Here is a 23,365-nt window from a genome sequence, read left to right as displayed (position 1 = left end):
TAGGTTACATGTGCAATTTTATTTTACTTAAAAAGATCATATGATGGATTTATGAAAGCTGAACATACAGAGGTAACAAAATAAACATCTGAACAAACTGTACTCTTTTCTGTCACAGAAGGTTTTCCTTTCTGGGACAGAAGAGGGTGAATAAAGCAACTTTCACATTTGATGTGGTTCTTGAGACTTTAACACTGAACATAGCAGCGATTTCATTTATACACTTAAACACTGATTAGCCCTTTAAAATGAATACGTGTGAAAAACTGTTATTTTTACATTCTAAGGTTTTACACAGAAGACAGTTGCAAACAGTGCATTACACAAAGGAGGGTGCATGACAAAACACCAGAAGTCCTCTTTAAAAGATTGATATGAATGGTTTTGAATGTTTTGTTCTATTACCTACATTTACATAACTGCCAACAAATGCAACAGTTGCAACAGGTTGTTTTTGTCAGCCCTTCATAATGTTTACATCTGCTCATTGCCTTTCTTGGAGATCCGATCCTTTATTAGTTCAGTGCTGGTTCTTTCTGCAGATGGCATTACTTTTTGGAATCCTGTGTCTTTGAATGCAACACTATGTATAATAAAATAAGGATGTGCTAACTGTGTTGTTGTTACATCAAGCATCCGTGAAAGGAATATTGAAACCACCTGTCGCTAAAGAGTAGGAATTCAAACGCATACAACAAATATCCATTTTAATATTTAAAAGCAAAGAATACAGAGCAAAATTAAGTCTAACCATCATCTTGTTGAAGTTGTAAAGTGCCATCCGGAGTTGAGAATAGAAGTTATCCAGTTTTTACTCTGATTCAATTGTTTTTTCTTGCTAACAATGTGTTTTAGAGCCATGAGACTTAAGAATGTTGTTCTCAAACTGGGAGAAAAAAGTATTGATCAGCTGCAGGGTGAATTTAAAGGAAGCTTATTGATTTGGAGTGTTTTCACTGAGCTTTTCTTTGCCTTCACTGGTGGTGCAGAGCATTCAGCTGCTTCACTTACAATGTGTGCACCAAGGTGTGCATCACCTCAAACAATTATCGGAAACTGATGAATATTGAGTGATGATGATGTGTCTGTGAAGACTTTCAGTCATCTATGTCAAATAATTCAGCTGTTAAAATCAAAGGCACATGGACAAAGCAAACCATGCCACCTCACATCCAAAAAACTTCTTCACTTCTGAGCGACTGGTTCAGGTGTTATTCTCATTGTCAGGCCCAACAGTTTCAAATAAAAACATGGTTGCACCTCAGCGTCTCCTGTTATGTCCAATGTGTACATGGATGAAATGGAAAACAGAGCCCTGAGCTTCCTCCAGGGGACAACACCTAACTACCGGTTTAGACGTGGATGACACATTTGATGACAGGATGTGTAAGTCTTCACGAAACACATCAACATGTCAGCCACATAGAACACCAAAACAGCCTGTTTGTATGTACTGTGTCTGTTATAATTTGACAAAACTGCAATTACAAATATTTGTATTGAGCAGGCAATGGGAAGGACCAATGCTTTCGTTTCAATATGGAAATGACCCTACAGAGGGTAACACCTGGAACTCCCCACCAGTTAGTCATAAGTGAAGAAACCTTGTGAGGCTAGAACAAGTCCAGTAGCATTTGTTTGAACTCTGCTGAACTGAGCAGTGACATTTTTGAATGCGTTAGTTCAGTGAACACAGCAAGAAAACTGAAAAGTGGGTCAATGTCTGCAGTCATGCTCCTGGCAGCAGCATCAGTCCTCCTGACGTGTGTGTGTGTGTGTTTGTGTGTTGTGGGTTTGGTCTCAGCTTAACTGCAAATGCACAATGTGTGTCATCGTTGTTAACCATCACCTTCCCAACTGCCCCGCCATCCAATCTGCCTAAAGACGTATCTGAAAGGAACTGTGGTAGTGTGTTGTCCACTGGTGGTAAACCATCTTGTCCCTTTACTATGGTGGGCAGTAAATGGCACCAGACCTGTGGTGTTGCAGGAAGATAAGGTGACACAGGGTGAATGTGGTCCCTTGACGGAAAGCTCGAGATACTGGGAAACAGAAAGAGCAAAAGGAGAGGTGTGGGGAAAAAGTACAGGACTCTTTTGTTCCTAGATGTTAGTTTTGCCGACCCAATATTTATTGCAGTGTGTATTTTCTAAAAGAAATTCAACAAGGCGATGTCCTCAACAGGCCAAAACAACTGATTATCTAAATAGCTGCAGTAATCTTCTGTTGATTATCGACATTTGGATACAGTAGATTACATCACTTTGTGTAATGTTTAGTGGTCTTTTAGGTTTTTCTCACAACAATCAAAATGTATTGAAATCAATATATATAAGCATAATTTTTTTTTTTAAATAATATTGACAACATATGCTGCATTAATACCAGTGCATATGGCTCTAGGAAAATAAGCAATGCAGCATCACTGAGCATTGTGTTAATCAAATGCATGAAAAAGCATGTTCCTGTCAGATTAGTTTGTCTGGTGAACAGCGTATTTCTGCTCTTTACTTTGTGACTTTTACAACAAGATTATTTTCAATAGCAGCAAAATCTTTCAGAATATAAACTGCTGTACAGTGTTTTGGTGTCTTAATCTCAAACTGAACATCATGAAGGATATTTATCATCTCATCATCTCAGCCTGAACAAACATTATCCAACTCATGCAGCCCCTTACATTATAACATCAGGCTGTTTACTTCTTTTAAAATGACACAGGTTAATACCATGTGTGGTTCCTTCAGTAGTGACTATATTTACAGTAGTCAGAAGAGAAACTACATGACTATAAACTGTAAACTGTTGCAGTCCACACATTAGTTGTCTGGTATGGGGGTGTTACAGTTCCCGTGGTAGATATAGATGGGTCCATCGCAGCGATAATAAAGCTGAAATATGTCTCCATATCCGTGGTCCCTCCACCAGGTGCACAGCTGTCTGTTCCAGCCACAGGCCAGAGAATAAAACAGTTCAGGATGCTCCATGCCAATCATGGTGAAGAAGTCCTGGTCCCCCAGGTGGCCCCTGAAGCGATACTGGTCTGCCAGCTTGGCAACATTGCTGGGCTCTAACAGCTGGTTGTAGAGAGCTGAGGCCCTCATTGCTGCTAGGTCCAGTAACATCACGCCACTGTTGAATCCTGGGAGGCCGTCAGGAGGAGGTTCACCTACTCTGCTCTGAGGATTCTCTTTACGATACTGCCAGAAGGTGTGTCTGCAGAAAGAAAGAGGTGTTGGCCATAGTTTAGCCAACATGAGTTAATCAACCGCATCAATGGGACTGGTGGATTATCTCACAAAGGTCAAGAGTTCAGTTTTGGAAACGGTCTTGAAAATAGCTGGTGAGGAATTTATCGTATCAACTATGTTGCAACATGAAATTTAATATAAACTGTTCTGTGAAGGTTCACAGTTAGGTGTGACAAATTCTCTTTAAAAAAATGTGATAGCTTGTGGTTGGCTAACACTACCACGTTACAGAATACTGCCGTACATGTTAAGCCCCCAGATCATCAGCCACAGGAGCTTCCTGACGAACTCTGCAAGTTGTCACCGAATCACAATTTTTATTTATTTTTTTTTTAGTGAGGACATGCACATTTATTGCACTACCTTACTAATGTCACTGGTGTTCAGACACAAAGCTGCATGACTGCAAACCAACAATGATTATACTATACATCCAGTAGTAAATTTGAACATATTAAAAGACAAAAATGTGCTTCTCTTTCGGTCCAAATGCATTTTAAGTCGTGATGCAATTGCTTGCCAGTTCATATCTGTCTATGCCTATTGCCATTTGAATGAGAAAAAAAATAATGTGGTTTTAAAAGTGCAGAGAAAAATGGCACAACAGAAACACACTAAAATTGCCCCTATCTGAGCCCAGAACTGTACATTTGTAAGTGAGGGGCATCTCTGTTTCAGTCATTTGCTGAACAAACAACTCTGTGGCCAAAAACAGGAAGAGAGTTGGTCCAGGAGTGTTGGAGCATGTTGGCGCACCAGACGCTTGTGCCAACTTCACATCCTGCTTTGCCAAAATACCAACTGTAGAACAGATAAGACATGCAGAGCTTAATTCAACAGACATTTGTTGGATGGCTTCTATCTTGTTAGGTCACTACTCATCCACGGAGCTTCTTCAGTCTGTGGACTGTAGTCTGTAGAAGCTTCTTGGATCAATAGTAAAATGTTTCAAGCTAACATCATCACTTTCCATGACTCAACTTCCACATAACCTCACCTGGATGACTAAGAATCTTCACCTAACTACATTAGGTAATGCACAGTGTAAAGAAGCGTCAATATTTTTGGCACACCTGACAAACATGAATGCCACCAAATCTATCAAATGGTCCTGCTGCACTTGAATGTTGGTCCTAACATGTAGCTCAACTGAACATTATTCTGGTATCATCATTTATTTTGCTTCATCCCACACATTTATTGCCACCTTTTAAATAGCAAATGTTCCAGACATTAGAACAAATACTGAGTTAATGGGAAGGAGATACACTTGTCAGAAATAGTTCAGAAAATACCAAAGAAGGAAAGGACATTTGGTTAAGGGCCAGGTCACTAAATCAAAGCCAAGTTTCTGCTGCATCAAGAAAAATGAATATCTGTCCTTTTAAGAACAGAGTTGTTTGTTATCTTTTTAACCCTTGATACATTACTGTCTGCACGTTATTACAGATAAAACAAATATAGGATAAATAAGAAAGAGGGGGGGAAAAAAGCACAGTGTAGTGTCTACATTTGTCATTTTCTCTCTGTATTCATGTTCTTGTAGTGTTTATATCAAGTCTACAGAGACCATTACTTGCTGTGGGTGTACTATTTTTATATTGAACTTTCTTGAAGAGCTCACTTCAAGTAAGTACAAAATGCTCTTTTCCACATTCTGAGTAACAGCTTGTGCAATGATGTTTCATTGCTACATAATATGAGGACGCATGGGAATGAGCTCTTTTCTGCATGCACATCTACACACTCTCTACAAAGATAAGATGATTCTTAGTAGTCTCTAATCCAGAGGAAATTTCCAGTAGATTAAGTACTAATGGAGAAATGCCCACTCACAAAATCAGCCTTTACATCACTTTAATTAATTAGTGACATCTACAATCAGGTGCCCTCTGACTTCTCTCGTGGTGCAAATAAACATATACAAAAATGTGTAAAATAATGATGTTTGTTATTGTAGAGGATACCTCGTTCTCTCTCTGCAGTTTGATATAGCCATTAGTCATGGCCTGATAACAACTAGGACTCATGGCCTCTGTGGAGCATTTATCATTTTTAATACATACAGTGGGTCTACGTGCCCATGGACACATTCCTGTGAAAAACAAGCATTAAGGGGAAATTTGTAGATTTTCCACTCTGCCGTTTTGCCATAAGACTGTACTAGGTGGACAGCATTTCCTTAAGTGTCATCATGGTCATGATATACAAGGGATACTATAATGAGCTAAAGTTAAAGAGCAACTGGGTTATGAAGCTAAACAACGATTTTAAGCATAAGAGTAATTTGAACTCTTAAAGGCTCCAAATGGAGTAAAATTCAAGTTTTAAAGTGACCTAGTCATTGCCTGGACCTGAACTAGGTATCACATGGTTTCACTGGACTGAGTTCTTCTTTAGCTTCTGAGAAATTGTGAGATTTGAATGACGAGTGCAGAATGCAGCTCTGTTTTCTGACTTCTCTGACTACTCTTGCTGTAGTTTTGATACCCACTCCTAAAAGTGCGTCTTCTCCTGCTCCTCCAGTTCACAGCTCAATAATCGCCTGCCTCCAGTTTTCACTGCCAACTTCTCAAGTGAAGTGTCTCTCGCTCTAACCGGCAAAAGAATGAAAAGCATTAGCAGGCGACGGGGACATTTTGCACTGGCGTCTCATCTGAATGTGCCAAATGTGTACTTCACTTTGTTCAGGACAATAAACAGGCTGCTCTCTGAAACCTTCATAAAACACTCTCACTCTCAGAGGGGAGCCTGATGCTACACAAATGAAATGTCTGGTGCTTTTCAGCACAGAGTAGCCTGGCAGTATGAACAGGGTACAGTTTATTAAAGAAAATCCCAGCACTGACGCCTCCAAACAAGAAAGGATAACAGTGCTGCTTCAGATTTAAAATCCTGGCTACAAAACATTAAAAGCAAGCATTATCTGATTTATTACATACCTTATAAATCTAAGTTTATTCTATTCTTTAGCAGAAGAACTTTTGATCTCACCTTGAGACTGCAACATAGCTCACAGTCCTGACTATAAAACACAAAGACTTAGACTTACACTTAGAGCAGTAAATGGGAATGTGTGTGATGAATCGCACAATGAGTAAGTAGAGTGACTTGCTTCTGGCCAATGTCTCTCATTAGCCAGAAGCTAACAGTCAATGCCTCAAACACTTCTTGTGTGTTTGAGGCATTGACTGTGACACTTATGTAAGTGGGTCTCGTCTCCTGGGCTTTAAAAACATTACAAATGCAGCTGCAGGAAAAGACAAGGGGCATTTTTTTTTCCAGCAATGAACTTTTCAGTGGCAGGATGTGCTCTGAATGTGCGACTGGTGGGAGGATGCGTTCCCCTGCATAATGCTCTGTCCATTAGCACCAAAACAGAGTGGGAGCTGAGAGCCCTCTCCACTCAACACAGGAAAAACACTCCAGTGGAGAGGATGCACACAATGCTTCACTAATACCACGTTTCAAAATTAAAATATTACAAGACTATTGGCAACTGGCTGATACCTAAGAAGCCAGCTTAAAGTTTGTTTCTCAAATCTTCACTCTCTAAATAGAAAATTATCTTTATACCTTTATTTCCTTTTTCTCCAGTCTCCCAGTAGAACTGTACTGTATTACTTATTATGATCTATAAACTACTTCCTTTACAGCTTAAAGTTAATCCCACTTTTCTGTCACATTGTTGGAGGAACATAATGTCTTTTTTGTGCTTCTCTACACAAACTTATATTCATTAATATTTACCTGCTTGACACATTTGCCTTTGCAATAAATATGTTGGTAGAGGCTTTGAAATGGCTTTAATAATCAAATTTATTCCTAAAGAATAGTTTAGTCCTGAAATATAATACTTCATATATGTGCATTACATATAAGGAATTCTTTGTGTCCATAAAATGGGGTATTACAGCCTAGCTGTAGATCACGTCTCACTTGGATAGCAATATCCTTGAGAGTCTCAGTGACGTAAGTCCCCAACTGCAGTCAATACTTTTAATTTAATTTAAAAATAGCAGAGAGAGAAAAAATAACATTTGCTGGTGCTTGAATGTTCTGTCCTTTAGCGCCAAATAGTCAAATATAATGTTGTATGCAGCTTGTGTGGCGATTTACTTTTAATTTCAACCAGTGAATCTGTCTTTGCTTTTTAACATAAACCTCTGCTATGTTAACCTATATTGTAAATCAAAGCATCTGTGTACACAGAAACAAGCAGGGGAGCAGGGGATTCCCAGAATTATTAAAGCAGTGGCAGAGATACAGATCTGTTTGGAGATGTTGGTGCCAGCTGGAGCCCATCAGGAAATGCCCCACTCTTCAAACTGCTTGTGCAGAAACCCAACGTCACCAACATTTACATTAATACAGTAATATGGACTACGCTTTACTCTCTCTCACACACACATACACACACAAATGCAGCTTTTGCCCAGATGACACAATCATTTAGCAACTTTGTTGCACCAACATCCACAAAGTTATGACAAAGGCAGCACTATACAGACAAACTCACATGGACTAGAAACTAAAATGTAGTTACATACTGATAACAGCAGCAGATTTTAATATTACACACACTTCTTATTAAAAAACACACTTTGTCGGAATGAAAACCTAATGTCTACAAACGTGTAATTTTGAGCTGTCACAACTAAGAAACTGATGAGTGGATCTGCAGACATTTAAGTTACATTTACTGCAATAATTGATTGAGTGCTCAAGTTATTTAAGGAAAAAGTCTTGTGAATGACACTTTTTAATTAAAATTAATACTGTAACAGGCAGATTAACCTATGTAGCACCACCATTGTCAATAATTTGATGCTAGTTTAAAGCTTGTTATTAATAAACATGTTACATACAAAACAGTAAACCATCAAATATTATAGTTATTATCTACCCCTGCCTTCTAACTTAATCATATTTTTATTGTTTCATTCAAACAAAGACTTTAAAACCCTGGGGGAAGCCACCTGGCTGTGTGTTTATCCCAGCGAAGCAGCTGCGACATGGAACCCCTCCACCTGCCCTTGCCTCACGTAATCTTACTATCACACATACACACACAGACAGTGACGTCCTGTTTTGATGCTGTGCCTCAGTGGAAAACAGCGAAGTAGTCTAAACGAACCAGGCGTGTTTGTTTTACAATCTTGGAGAGGGATGGAAAAATCTGATGAGAAACAAAGAACTTTATAGTTGGAGTCCTTCGTTCACATGTGCACGCACACACAAAAAAAAAAACACGATAGGACTTGAAGTAGGAGGATAAAACAGAAAGCTGGTGTGTACCAATTCCCAAAACATACTACTCAACAGCTTTCCAGATTGATATCAAGTGATTACTGTTACCAACAGAGCACACGTTCATGTCAACTATGAAAGCCTGTGCACCATTTAACATAATAAACTTCTCTGTCAATAGTGACTTCTGCATCAGTGTTAAATGTTTCGACACAAGCAGCAGAATAAGTGCTTGAATAAAAATTTGGCTTTCTTGTACCGTTAAAGTTATGAAATAACTGACCAAAGAACAAGAAAGCACGACTCAGAATCTGGCCAAGCACTTAATAGTGATAATTGTTGTAATTACCCCACACACCTCCATCCACTGTGCACCAAGTTATGAGGATGTTTACAGTACAAGGAGAAAAACAATGGTCTGAGAAGGAGGTGTTTTGTTCCTTTTAAAATGATTCGTGCAGGATGAGAGGAGGTAGTTGTTAACTCTCAAGCCATGCAGGGATTTAACAGATTAAATCCTTTAGTAGTGCTTTTTGTCAATCTGTATTGTGCAAGCAGGACATTAGCAACACTAGTATACTCTATACATATTAATTAATGAGTGTAAGTTGTGTGTATATTGATATAATATCAAACTTTGTATTTCAGAACAATCTTTACATATATATTCTTCCTATTTTTAATTTTACTTGCCAGTAGTGAAACACATTTAAAAATGACTTTACAGGTATTTTTGAGTTGTAGCACGAAGCTGACATTTCACAAATGTGGCAAATCATTTGTCATAAAAATACTGTACTGACAATTATCACATGCATTACCACAGAAAGGACACTACATGTTTCTGCTACATGTTCCATACAGGCTGGTCACACTGCTGAGGTTCCTGTGAATCCAAGTCTGTATGAGGGACTCTTGATCTACTTTCTCACTTTAAAACTGTGCGATAAAATAACTGTGAGTGTGCAAGTGAGGCCCAAAAACGAAAATCCATCTGGGGTCAACAAGAAGAAGTGAGATAAGTATGGTGGCTTTTAACACATTACTGAGAAAGGGAGCAGTGCTAATGTGGCTGCTCTCAAAGATACATTATTAGCATCCAAATCAATTGGATACCAATACATTTGTTTATTATTTATTTTTAAGCTTAGAGTTATTCCCATTTAAAGCAGGATGGCACACCCAGTAAAATATTTACTTTTGGACCCTTTTGCAAATTAATAATATAGGTCACAACTGCACTTCAGAAACTTCAGAAACTATAACTCACTTTCATCCTATAAAACACATAACAACCAGATGTTGTGACAAATAAGCATTTCATTTAATTAATGTATTCATTCTACAGCCTAAAACGTAATTTTGGCCATTTGGACACTGGGTGAACACCAAAACATTTGAAAACAGTAGCATCAAACTGACAGCAAACACTGTCACTACTGCTGGATACAGTGGTCGGCCCATCGATTCACAGTGGATAAATCTAAGTTTGAGCAAAAACTTGAATTGAATTGATTGATCCATTCATCATGTTCTGCCTATTATCTAGGTCTATTTCTGGACTAATAACAGCAGATACAGCTGTTTCTGAAACACCACTGACCACATACAGTACTGAATTTAGAGTTTAAAGTCCTAGGTTTCTATAATTTGCTCCAAATATTATTTGCATTATGTAGTGTCATGTGCACATTTCATACCTGTAGACTGGCTGCATCTCTCTGGCGATGCCTATTACAGTTCCTGGAGGAAACTGGTCAAATTCTTGGAAAAGGTCCCTAATGTTGGTCCTGTATTTCAGATCCAGGTCCAGCTGAACTATTCGTGTCAGACCTGAAACAAGAACAATACTTTATTAAAAATCATCACACACCCTTATCAATTTATTTGCTAGTAACTAAATAACACTGCACTCTCACTTTTCTTTAAAGCCACTCAGTCAAAGCTAATCTTTAAGATTATGTCAAGAAAACAACTTCACTAGAAAAACCATTTAAAAATTATAAAAATGATGAAGTGAATACATGAAGTAAAATTTCAGTCAGTGGTAAAAATTTCTAAAATGATCCCAGGAAATATGCTTCTGAGTGAACTGTGCATGTAGGCCGAATATCTCTGACCACTAGTACATCATTAACTGACTGTCTGTCAGTCTAATCGCTTCTTGGAGTCTTTGCAGGAATACAGAGTTAGAGGAAATAAGGGCAGAGCCTGAGAGACTCATAAAAAACTTTAAAAACATTTATATGGCTGCTCTGCAGTGTATTTGCGTTTAGCTTTCTAAACTGTTAACATTCACCTAGAAACAGTAATTCAATCTATCCTGTTTATAAATTAAAGGGAGGAATGTAAAGAAAGTTGAGCACATTGTAAAACAGCACAAAGTGGTGTATTTGACAGGCGTACGCTTACATGCAGTTAATGATTAACACTGTATCTGTATTGTATGTTTGTGGATGACATCCTAACAGTAACCAGGATATTCAAACCATCATCTGTTCATTGTTTCAGCTTCCTATGTTTTGCTGGTTGGCACGGTAACGAAAGGATGGGAAATACTCGGGAATGGTGCACCATGAGCACAATGTTATTACTGAATTGATTAAAACACTTTCTATGTCAGACTGAGAAGTACAGGCAAAGGTGTCGGCCTCTTTTTTGAGGGAAATAATATTTAGTTAATTAGTGTTTTGACAACATCTGTAGAATTCTGCAGAACTCAACATAATATTTCATATGTGTTTTGACTTCATTGTTGTTATCCAAGGAAAGCAAAAATATAATTTTATTTTTGGTGGTTTCTGTTCATGAAATAAAATTAAAAGGAAAATAATAAAGGCTGCACCTGTGTGTTAATTAACATGGTAAATTTAATGTGGAACAGAAGCATATGAGTTGCTATGTTTGTTTCTCTTTTCTGGCTAATGCACATGTCCCACCTGCATTGCAATTTATGTATTTGTGTTTAGTAAGTGGATTTTGGAGCATAATGAACATAATACTGAAAAGTTAGATACTGCAAAATCATTACACATAAATCATGTTCAATTCAATTCAATTTATTTGTATAGTGCTTTTTACAATTGACATTGTCACAAAGCAGCTTTACACAAACAAAGAAACTATGGAAGTTTACATGAACAGTGATTCATGTTACTTCATTTAATCATTGTACAACTGTTAAAAACTTTGATGGTGCAGCATGTATTGCCTTATTCTGTCAGAGTGAAAACAGACAAGTGATGTTGGTGTTGAAAAAGCAAATCACCACTGCCAAATGAAATGCACAATAATAAAGGGTATAACTGTGGGGAGATAAAACAGGACTGGAAGTACACATTGAAACAAGGCACAGAAAAAGACGACTCAGCACTACAGCAGTGACATGTTTTCTGTGCTCTCCAAACAAGGAAGCCACGATCACAATGCCCTCAAGTACTGTGACAACAGGAAAGGGCACAGAGGAGTAATCGCTGAGTGGCCAGCGCTGTTTGTTTGTACTAACGGGGTTTAACTTGTGGGAGTGTAACAGGAAGAGGGTCTTAAATTGTTACAACACTGTGAGGTGATGGGTTTGATGTTGGATCGACACAAGTCCTGTAAAGGTGATAGTAGAGTTGACACTATGTGCAGTGTTTTTACCAGAGCCTGTTTATCAATTAAGCTCCAACAATAGTACACAACACGGTGTATTTGCCCCCTTGATGCCTAATTAGGGTGTATATAAAGAGGTCCACTGCTGGAATTTCATAACAATCATAACAACAGCAAACAATCAATGACTGAGGCAACATGACTGAATTGTAGTTACAGTGAAACTGTTGTGTCAGAGCTGTTTTCTTATGATGTGATAAAAGAGGCTTCTGTAGTGACGTCTCTTTACAGTAGACTGCTGACAGAGAACTTGCAGTTGTCAAAACATGTCTAAACTATAGACAATGAATCTTTTTTATAAATACTTATTATAAAAAAACAGATGCTGTAGGGTATAAAAAGTGTATATGTCTAGTAACATGCTATATGTTGCACTGATGTGCACATTATCTAGCATCACAACATGTAGTGTCTAAAACTAAACTATGTCCCAGTAAACAAAAGGATAAAGAGAAATTAATTATATCAAACTCAGTTTTGCTAATGATCAAATTTTGTACCAATTTACTTACAGTTTCTAATAGAATAGCATAGCAGTATACATTTTTTTCAATAAGTTAAGTTTTTACTTAGGGTTAGTATGGTATAAAATAGTCTTGTTTTGCAGATTTTAACAGAAATACCTTCCTATTTTTAAAGGGTACTACTAGTTACATGAACTGTATATGAGTGATATTTTTTTTTTCCAATAACCTGTTTGTAATGTTTGTCTGTATTTAGGACACTGGCGGTTGAACAAAATGGATAAAGGAGCAGAGAAATCAGCCTTGACCAAAAGTGTGTGGGTGTTGTAAACTTATTGCAGAAATATGTATAATATTAGGATGGCTTGGAGTTTGCCCGAGGCTCTCTTCAGATCAGAAAGTCTCCACTTAGCAACAGCAACAAAACAGAGACACTATTATTTAACACCACATTTTATTCATAAAAAAGCAGGTCAAGCCCATTAAACCCTGCTATCAGACATTATGTGAGCATTTAGTATTGGCTCATTTTCAGCTTTTATCAAGATTCACTGGAAAACACCCAGTTTTTATTAGAAGGAGATCACTTTAAAGTAATTTTTCCCCTCACTATCATCCTCCTGCCACATGCACAAATTGAAAAGAAGTGAGGAGAAAACTAAGTCATAAATATGTAAGTTTCAGATCCCAACTGTCTTTGTTGATACTCACACTTAACTTGCTTTCAAGAGGCAAATAAAAGCAGACACCGAAATACATTTTTGACATCAAACTGCTAAGTCATTTCAAATCTGCCTGTCAACCAAAAGCTACTATCCCCACTACCAGGTACCATCTTTACAGTTTTATCAAAGCAATTCAGAGCAGTACCACTTCTACCTCAGGTGGAAAATAAAGGTCAGGGTTGTTATAGAAACTCAAGTCTCAACTTGTTGAGATCTCTAGAGGGGATACAAATTATGGAACACTCCTCCAGTAACAAAAACAGTGTTTCTTAGGAACCTTAATATTAATTACAAGTTTCCATTGTGCTACTTTATTTCTTATCCTCCAAGGACTTACTGCGTGAACATCTTGTCACTACAAGACTGCATTGATTTCACCCAGTAAGCTTGTTACAGTGTTAGAAAACAGCAGCATTTTTGGTTAAATACTGTCAAATATTTAAATATCATAAATGCATATTTTTCAAATCAATTTTTGGCTCATTTAAGGCAGAGCCTGCCTTCTCTTTGGACAACCAAATTAAACCTGCTGAAAAAGTGTGGATAACTTCCTATAACTATAATTGATTTTCAGGAAACTAAATTTGGTGCTTTAAAATACTTTTCAAGTCCTGTAGAAATCCCATTATTAACAAAAAAAAGCTTCTAAGTGTAAGTCAAAGTTAAATTATTTTGTCAAACTAGTATCCCCAAGGTTAAAAATAAACCTTCATAATCAATTGTTATTTACAAAAATAGTGTGCTGTAGATGACTGTCAGCTACTGTATCTTCCATATTATACAGTGGGTATTCCTACCTTAAAGTCATGTTTTTACATTGTCTTTACATTGTTAAAAATACTGTAAAATAGTGTGTGATAGTTTTAAGTCTATATTATCCATCACTGTTGTTAATGACAGTTCAGATTTTACAGGTCCAAAGAAGTAGAAGCCTTACAACCACTTTAATTACCTCCAGTATTTACAGTGGCAAAAAAAAGTATGTGATCCCTTTGGAATTTCACAGTTTTCTGCAATAATTTGTAAAGAGTATTAGCAAATATAATGTGCCTAAACTAATAACACACAAAATTCAGGAGGAATTTTAGCCCATTCTTTCTGCAGAAGTGCTTCTGTCATATGCTTTGGATGTCTCATGTGTGTGGCTCTCTTCAAGTCACTCTATAGCATCACCATTAGGTTGAGGTCGGGGCTCCGATTTGGCCACTCCAGAAGGTGGATTTTGTTTTTCTGAAGCCATTCTGTTGTGGACTTACTTCAGTGTCTTTGCTTATTGTCCTGTTGCATCATCCAGCTTCTACAGAGTTTCAGCTGACGCACTTTATTCTGAAGACTATTTTGTTATCTTTTCCACTCTGGGTTGTATTTTAACTCGGGTAATTTTGACTGGTCGCCTACTTCTTGGTAGAGCACCCACAGTCCCAAAGTGTCTCCATTTGTAGATTGTTTGCTTAATTGTAGACTGGTGAATTTCTGAAGTCGTTGACATTACTTTGTGACCCTTTACAGCTTTATGTAACTCATCACTAAATTCTTGTTCGTAGACATGGCTAACATAAGCGTATTCTTGTGTGGAGCAAACTTTTTGAGTTTAACCTGAATAGGTTATTATTCTAAGGGTTCACATACTTTTCCCACTAGCACTATGAGGTTGTTCTCAATAAGGACATGAAAGATCAGATTTATCTGTTATTATTTTAGGCATATTATATTTATTAATACTCTTGGATGAAGATTAGATCATGTTTTATAACAAGTTAATGCAGAAAACCATGAAATTCCAAAAGGTCCACATACTTTTTCTTGCCACCGTACTTTGAGCAAACACCGACTGAGATCACATCTCCCCCTTTACATATTATGGGATTTTAAATTGCCATCCCTCACACTTGCTATTTATAGTTGTGAATATCCCATTTTTTTTTATTAATCATAAACCATGTTTCCAATCTGCAGCAGGCTCAGTGGATGAAGAGAGTGTTTCAGATAAATGGTTAAATCAAAAGATGAGAACACCACATATCCGCCACTCTCTGCGTGAAGACAACAGCATTATGCCCTTTATAGATAAAAGCATTCTTTAAATAGACACGTAGGACGACTTACACAGACAGACGTGTGGCACATGTGGTTGATCAATAACCATTTTGAGGACACAACGTGAGACACCAGCAGACACACAACTCCACTTCAATAGCTTGTCATACAAAAACACTCAATGCCACTTTAACAGTATGGTTAAAATTTGGTCCAAACAACTCCACTGTATACTTTTCAGAACCGTTTGCTGAAAAACACACTCAAACACCACCTTTTCCTTCACAGGTTTTGTTTTCTGCAACCCTACAGATACCTTACTTTGCTACAGAGCTACTTTAATGTGATAGAGAAAACCTGAATTTGAACACAAGCATCTTCTCAATGTGGACATGCTGTTTTTTCTTTGATAAAAGCTGTTCACCAATTCAAATTGAACTGACAGACATGAACCTAATTCACAGTTCTAACAAGTTTATGAAACCAGTATAGTGAACATGACCACTGAGAACATCTGAACGAAAACACAACTACACCTTTTTTTTTTTTTTTTTTTTATATGTTTTCCCTTTGTAAATGTTTTATGGTTATGATCCAACCATAACCACACCACTACATCAATGAGTGTAAAAAAATCTTCAATGGCATGGTTCCCTACTGTCTGAAAGACAGACACTTGTGGTTCTGTGTGTGTGCCTGTGCTGACTATTGATTCAAACCAAAGCCTAATGGTTTGGTTCATTTGTGGACTGATGCCCCATGCTGCACACCCACTAAAGTGAATCACAACAAAGCACAACAGAGGAGATTGCTGCCATTGGTCGGCATCTACACAGGGGGCACTCCTGTGGGCAGCAGTGACAGAACACATCCTGCTTTCCTCACTCCACAGGGCCTCTGCAGCGTGCCACGTGCCTCTTAGATACCTGCCCATACAGCTTCCTCCAGCTGTGCATCATCAGCACCGGAACAGAGAAAAATAATGACTGCCAGCCAATCAAAGTGAAGGCTGTGGTTTAAGTGGCAGAAGGCATTAGAGTAATATATATATATATTTTAAGTGATGTGCAATGCAAATTTTTTTCTGAATCACAAAACAAACTGTTAAAGAGCATAACCATAACTTTAACGCATCAGTTAATTATAAATCGAATAGGATAGTCCTGATACAAGATTGGAACTCACCTCATACTAATTCGATTCTGATGATATTCATCATGCTTTAGCTTTGAGCAGCATCACTGAAATTGTATTGTTATTTTGAGGTTGCAGCAGATAGAGGTATCTCAAAACTCTGGCAAAATCAAGTTTAGGCACTTTGGGCACTGAAATCAGAGCAAGTGACACACACCTTTATAATTTAGCTCCTTCTAGACTCCTTAGAGGTGATTTAATATGACGCGCCCAGCCAAAGCTATTCTAAAGTGACTTAAATCTATATGTGAATGAAAAGAAATGTGAGAATGTTTTTCTTACTTTTAGGCATGATGTGATGCATGGCTACAGACAGGAAGAAGATGGCGTCACTGTAGTAAGCCCCAGATCCAGCACTGAAGTGTTTCTGCATGGCCTCGACTATAGGAAACAGCTTCTGTGTGAGAGCCGCCACGTCATGAAACAACACCTGCAGGAAGATCAACACAGTGCAATCAAGTCAGTACAACAATGTCCACATGGGAGTAGTGCCTGCTAACTATTAGAGACAGTGTTTTATTAGATTTACTGATGCACTTTGTTTTGCTTACTAGACATTTAAGAAATGTTATCTTCAGCTTCAAAAATAACTTTTTACAATTTCATGGTTTTCTGCATTCATTTGTCATAAAATGTGATTTGATCTTAACAAATATAATGCACCTAAACTAATAACACAAAAAGAAATTCTGATCTTTCATGTCTTGTCATGCATGTCGAGCCATGTCTCGCTAAAAAGAGTTTTCAGAGGATCTACAATCAAGAATTGTTGATTTACATAAAGCTGTAATAGGGGTTACAAAGTGATGTGAAAGACCTTAGACATTCATCAGTCTACAGTTATTCAAACAATCTATAAATGGAGAAACTTCGGGACTGTGGCTACTCTACCAAGAAGTGGGTGGCTCTGGCATAAAAAGGCAATGCATATAATCACGAAAACATCATCCCGATTCTTAAGTATGCTTTGATGCATAAGGGTCTGGCCAGCTCGCAGTGACTGGGGGGAAGATAAATTCCCAAGTGTATCAAAAAATTCTTCAGGATAATGTGAGAATGTCTGTACGTTAGCTGAAGCTCTGTAGAAGTTTGGTGATGCAACAGGACAATGACCCAACAAGTCCACAACAGAATGGCTTCAGGTCAGGCCAGACCTCAGGCCAATAGGGATGCTAAGGAAGGACTTGAAGAGAGTCACACACGAGACGTCCAAAGAATATGACCGAGCTAAAGCAGTTTTGCAGGAAGAATGGCCTAAAATTCCTCCTGAACAATGTGCGGCTCTGATCCACAGCTACAGGGGGCCCCTGGTTGAAGTTATTGCTGCCAAGAGGGGTCAACCAGTTATTAATTCCATACTTTTTCAACTAGCACTATGAGGCTTTTATGGTTGTCCTTAATAAAGACATGAAAGAAAATAATTTTTGTGTTATTATTTTAGTCACATATCATTTTAGACACAATTATACTTATTATTAAAACTCTTGACATAGATGAAGATCAGACCATGTTTTATATATTATATTTATGTATTTATTTCTGTTCAGTTCTGCTGTTTCTGTCTAAGACAAGCAACAGACTCAAAGTTTTTACCCCCTTGGTCAAATTCTCGCTGCTCAGGTAGACACCAGAACTGGAAGCCCTGCTATAGGCAACAGTTTGAGTCCTGCAACCTCTCAAACCCACAGTAGCGTAGGGGATCTACCACCCCAATTCTACTCATCGTCATCTTTTTGTGTGCAAGTTCTCTTCCTCTCACTGCTGTTTCTGTTAGCTTAAAATCCCACAAAAGTGATCATTCACATATCTACAGATTATTGAAAGAGGATTTTTTTTTTAAATACAATGAGCATTCATTATCATTAAAGCTTTCCTGCAAGAGAAAAAATAAATATGTTGATACAGGGCAGTACAGGGAGAATCAGGCTTCAGATAAAACCTGGCTGCTGGTATTATAAATCAGACCCATGTGCCTCGATGGACAGACGTTATTTAATGATCCCTCACAGATTAAGGTAAGCCCTGGGTGGTTTATGGAAGTCAGTGCAGTCCTGAAGGGCTGTTAAGGGGATGTAATGGCACATAAATCTTTGCGCTGCGGGTAAAATAAGTAATTTTTCCAAAGGCCTGACGAATAATTTTCACTCACTAGGACTCCAACTGACATTTAAATTCTACATATTTATTGTGTATTTCCTATTCAAAATAGCAAAGTTATATCCCAATGCTAATGTCACAATTTTACATGAAAATAAATGCAGAAGTATTTGGAAATATTTTTCTCAATGTGAGCAGCTTTTGTTATACAGCTTGTAGTTTAATCTGTGACTCAGATATTATTGTGTTAACTGAGAAGCTTGAACACAGAATTCAAGTGTTGTTGTTTTTAAGTAGCAGCAAAGTTTAAGCACTTAAGTACTAGTTACTATTTTATACTTATAACATGTGGCTTGAGGGCAGTAAGGTAAAAACCCCTTGCCAAGAGCTAAAAACAAATTGTCACCCTGTGAGAAACAGTTCAGTGTTATGAACCTATGATAAGATTTGTTGTTTGCAAACAAGGTACAAGTACATTATGTTTTGCTTACAGCCTATTGCGTATTGATGTAGTGTGAATAAATAAATACTTCCCCTATGTAGACTTTTGAATATAGTAACAAGCCCTAAGTAGCCACATTTTGTTATCCAGTCATAAGATAAATCCTGCTCTGTTGTATTATTTATACTTTGGATACCTTTGGCATTCGGTGCATTTAGCCAAGTAATATTATTAGCTCACATAAACCTAGCTGCACAAAGTTGACTTAAGAGACTGGACATGTTTGGCAGTTGCTGGCACACTGGGCTGATTTTTGGATGAAAGCCAATACTGAGCAAAATGTCCTGTTTTGACTGACGAATGAACATTTGTCCTTTTTGTCAGAGATTTTCCCTGGCATGTCCTGCCTATTGTGTGGCCATGCTTTTAAATAGAAAAAACACAAAATATTGCACGCATCTTTTAATTTAAACACACCAGAATCCCTTTTAGCAGGATGGTATTTGGAGAGGATCTCCATAAGGAGGGAACAATTTGCACAGCCTTTGGGCAGTGTAACTCTGCAGGCTGTTTGTGGCGAATGTTAAGTGGGTTGTTGAATTTCACACTGTTGTGAAGTAATAAAGGCTAATAGTCTTGCATAACTGCTGCCTTACCATCATGCTTCTATCAGATAGATAAATAAATAAAAGAAATAAAGCTTAGGATGAGCAGGCAAGGATGTTACCATGCTCAAGTATACTCCCATCCCATCTGTAACTCTGGTACCACAGTGGATACACTCATGTCAGTGCCTACAGAAGTTAATTTTATGACTCTATCTCAATTCATGTTTGAATTCTGTGGCCTGAAATGATACTATGTGATTTATAAAACCACTAGGTTGACAGCCTGTAGGTAAAGTCCAGGACCAGTCTGGTGGAGCATGCTCCCTTGATTTTAAAAGAACAAAATTGGGTGGTAGAGTTATGAGAACCCGCTTCTCGAGGCCAGTATAAACTAATTAGAGCCTGACTGAGCAGTGATATTTTTAGTTTCAGTTTATCACAGAAACATGTTTCAGCAAGTGCGTAGGACAGCTGATATGTAACAAAATATTTCACTACAGAGAGTTAGTTTTTGTGGTTTCTGTTGAGCACCCATCCAAGGACAAGAGTTAAGTTCATATACACCCATCAGCAGCAACATTAAAACCACTGACAGGTGAAGTGAATAACACTGATTATCTAATGCAATGGCACCTATGGGGTTGGGAAGCAAGCAAACAGTCAGTTCTTTAAGCTGATGTGTTGTAAGCAGGAAAAATAGGAAAGCAACTTCGACAAAGACCAAATTGTCATGACTAGACAACTGGACCAGAGCATCTTGAAAACGGCAGGTGTTGGAGATTCATACCAGTGTTCCCAGTATGCAGTGATCCTTAGCTACCAAAAGTACTATCAACACATAACAGCACAATCGCAATTATGTTTTTATGTTTATGGTTAATTTGTTTCATATTGTATATCATTATAATACTGCAGGACATCTAATCATCATCACATATTAGACATCAACTTATCCAGTACTTTACATTACACACATGAGATGTTCTACACTCACACTACAGTCTAAATATAGAGTGAAATGCACAGGAAACATACTGGCCTGCCGACCTGGGCAAACGTCTAACCTTCTGACCAATCCAAATCATGGGATCAGTCAGTGTTAATAGAGATCAGTAACAACCACACCAGATGGTGGAGAAGACATGGTATTCCTAAGAGGAAATGCCTAGTCGGTGAGGAAGTTTGGGAAGGGATTGGTAATGTGTAAACAAGTTTATGATCTTGTGCTCTGTTAAGAATACAAAAGAGGAGAAACGGGGCATGTAGCGGCAAGAGAAGACAGAGGGGACATAATCCTCTCTTTTGGCAGGAAGAACACAGTGGGGGGAGGAGATCCCCATCAGTGAGGGATTAGTTTGGCCAACAGTGCCACCACGTGTTTCAACTTTAAACAGCTACAGTCAATGAATTTTTCATTGAAGAGGTCTTAAGGAGTATGTATGGGTTAATTGGTCATGATAACTTCAGATTAGTAGTTAAGTTAATTTTATATGTATCTAACATGAGGTTATATACTGCACATACAACATCTTCAGGTTCAAGTGGAGGAGTTGTCCATCACCATCATGTACGTGCAGCTGTCAAACAACAATTTCCCCAAGGGAATTAATAAACAATGTCATCATCAGGACTGTCCACTGTAGCTGGCAATTTTTGTAGTTTTCCTAAACTGACAACCTGAAAAGCACATACATAGCATTTCATGATGAATGTGCTGAAGTATGAAAACGTCTTGAACTTCTCTCATAAACTCTCTTTTTTCATTCTTACAAACTAATGTGACACTGTGAATATGTAATAAGAGAAACTGCCTAAATGTGTGTTATTTGTGTTGTGTTATCTGGCTTAATCGCAGTATGTTGTGTGTGTATATATATATTTCTTTCTTTATTTTTTTAACAAGGTGGCTGCTTCATTTTCCACTTTGGACCTGAAAGTATCAGTTGATTAAATAATAACTCTTCCAACAAGAAGTTAATGTTTGAATGCTCGTTTACATCTGACTGAATGTTCAACTAATGCTAAAAAATAAAATTGTATGTGGGAACAAACCAAACTATCTAATTAGACTATCTGGGTGTGATTTGAATGCAAATCAAAGGCAACAATACAAAAAATAAACCTTTCTTGATAAAGAGTTTTTGATTGCTTACCTCAAACTTAAATGGTGCATCAAGGAGAAATTCCTGCAGCATCCTTTCTCCCAGTTCTTGGCTGGCCTGGTCGCTCACAAAATGAAGGACCAACACTTCTCCTTCCAGGAAGCGTCCGTGCTTCACCATGGACAACATGGCCACTCTAAACTTATCCTGCAGGCTCCGGCTCTTGTCCACCTTTGTGAACATCATGAGTGCATGGTACTGGTGGTCAACAGTGTCATGGCCCCCTGTCTTGGACCCAAAGCCCTCGCTTTCTCCTCCTACATCTCGTTCTTCCCCTCCTTGTTCCTCAGATCCTGCTGTCTGCGAGACCCTGGTGTCCACAGTCAGGTCTGCATCATTTCTGTTGGTGTTGTGGCTGGCCTGAGTATGCTTGATCCTCTTTGTGGTGCTGGAGAAGTTCTGCCTCTCTGAGCCAAAGTAGTAAAAAGCTACGACAGCAAGTGCAGCAGCCAGGAGAAGCAAAAACTGATAGGACCTGAAAGTACTGATCCTACCCATGATTCTGGATACCAGTCTTAGTATGCCCATATCTTCCAGTTGTCATGAGAATGGGGGCATGAAAGGGAAAACCTGAACCATTTTATGTCAAGTTCAGGGTTATGTTTCAGGAATTCCCAACATTGTCCTGCAAGAGACAGAATACACATTTTTACAAGTTGTAAATAATTGTTTTGAAATATTCACAGATTTCACAGAATATATATATTTCACTCAATTATTTTTTGCCAAAGACTTAATATTGAAAATATTCCTTGACTTTTTGTTAAACTGAACATAAAAAAACATATTTTAATGCACCTTGCTTACAAATTATTTTGTCTGTAACTTACTGATGACATCTTCAAAAGTCTTGGTTTGTCCAGCAGTCCAAAACTAATTAGCAAATGTGTTAATTTTCTCTAAAATGCCATCACCACCATGCACAGGAAATATCACTTAAACCGAAATAAATCAGTGGTTTATCCACTTACCTGTCTCACGCTGTGCTCCTCTGCAGCCCCATGTTCACAGCTTGTTCAGGGATTACACAGCCCTGAATTACTTCCTTGAATTCCTCGCGTTTGTGAATCGGTGCGATGTTTGTTAGTGTTTTACTGAAAATTAACGACCCTTTTGACAACTATGTAAAAGCACAAATACAAACACTACACGTCAACTGGCTGCGAAGATGCTAAGTTAGCAAGCAACGGCTTTGCGCCTAAATGTGAGTCGTTTAACTGCCTTCCGACGCTATGTTTAATTTAAACTGAAGACTAAACACTGTATTACTGTTTTAAATAGCTGATGTACATGTGTATATTTCGTCGATCTAAAATTACCACGCTGTTTGCATGTTTTGTTCGAGAAGAAAACAGGTACTAACACTCCTGGAGGAACTCCCAGCTAGCAGGAACCTAACAACCGTAACCACGCCCACTGTGGCTCAGCCGTATTCCGAGCCATGTTGCCTTTACGTGCAGTCGGAAACGCTACATTAAAAA

At 38.0% G+C, this 23,365-nt stretch overlaps 1 protein-coding gene across 1 annotated transcript; it reads right to left on the bottom strand.

The window, feature by feature from the left end:
* xxylt1 (xyloside xylosyltransferase 1) lies at positions 1-23,297 on the bottom strand. The gene is made up of 5 exons (XM_026345576.1): positions 22,856-23,297; positions 21,876-22,509; positions 16,858-17,005; positions 10,202-10,334; positions 1-3,216 (listed from the first exon to the last, which is right to left on the bottom strand). Exons 2-5 carry the CDS (start codon positions 22,410-22,412, stop codon positions 2,820-2,822), a joined length of 1,215 nt encoding a protein of 404 aa, XP_026201361.1. The 5' UTR covers positions 22,413-22,509; positions 22,856-23,297; the 3' UTR covers positions 1-2,819.
* Between the last annotated feature and the right edge of the window lie 68 nt (positions 23,298-23,365).

Source organism: Anabas testudineus, chromosome 4 (assembly GCF_900324465.2).
Source record: "Anabas testudineus chromosome 4, fAnaTes1.2, whole genome shotgun sequence".
In the NCBI taxonomy this organism is placed as follows: domain Eukaryota; kingdom Metazoa; phylum Chordata; class Actinopteri; order Anabantiformes; family Anabantidae; genus Anabas; species Anabas testudineus.
This window is presented reverse-complemented; position numbering and strand designations above follow the sequence as displayed.

Bases quoted from the DNA above. Each gene is read 5' to 3' on its own strand.
- xxylt1 (XM_026345576.1), bottom strand. From the start codon at position 22,412: ATGGGCATACTAAGACTGGTATCCAGAATCATGGGTAGGATCAGTACT. The intron at 10,335-16,857 runs GTAAGAAAAACA...TTCTTGTTTCAG, and splicing joins GCATCACATCATGCCTAAAA to GTCTGACACGAATAGTTCAG. The intron at 3,217-10,201 runs GTATGAAATGTG...TTCTTTCTGCAG, and splicing joins GAGATGCAGCCAGTCTACAG to ACACACCTTCTGGCAGTATC.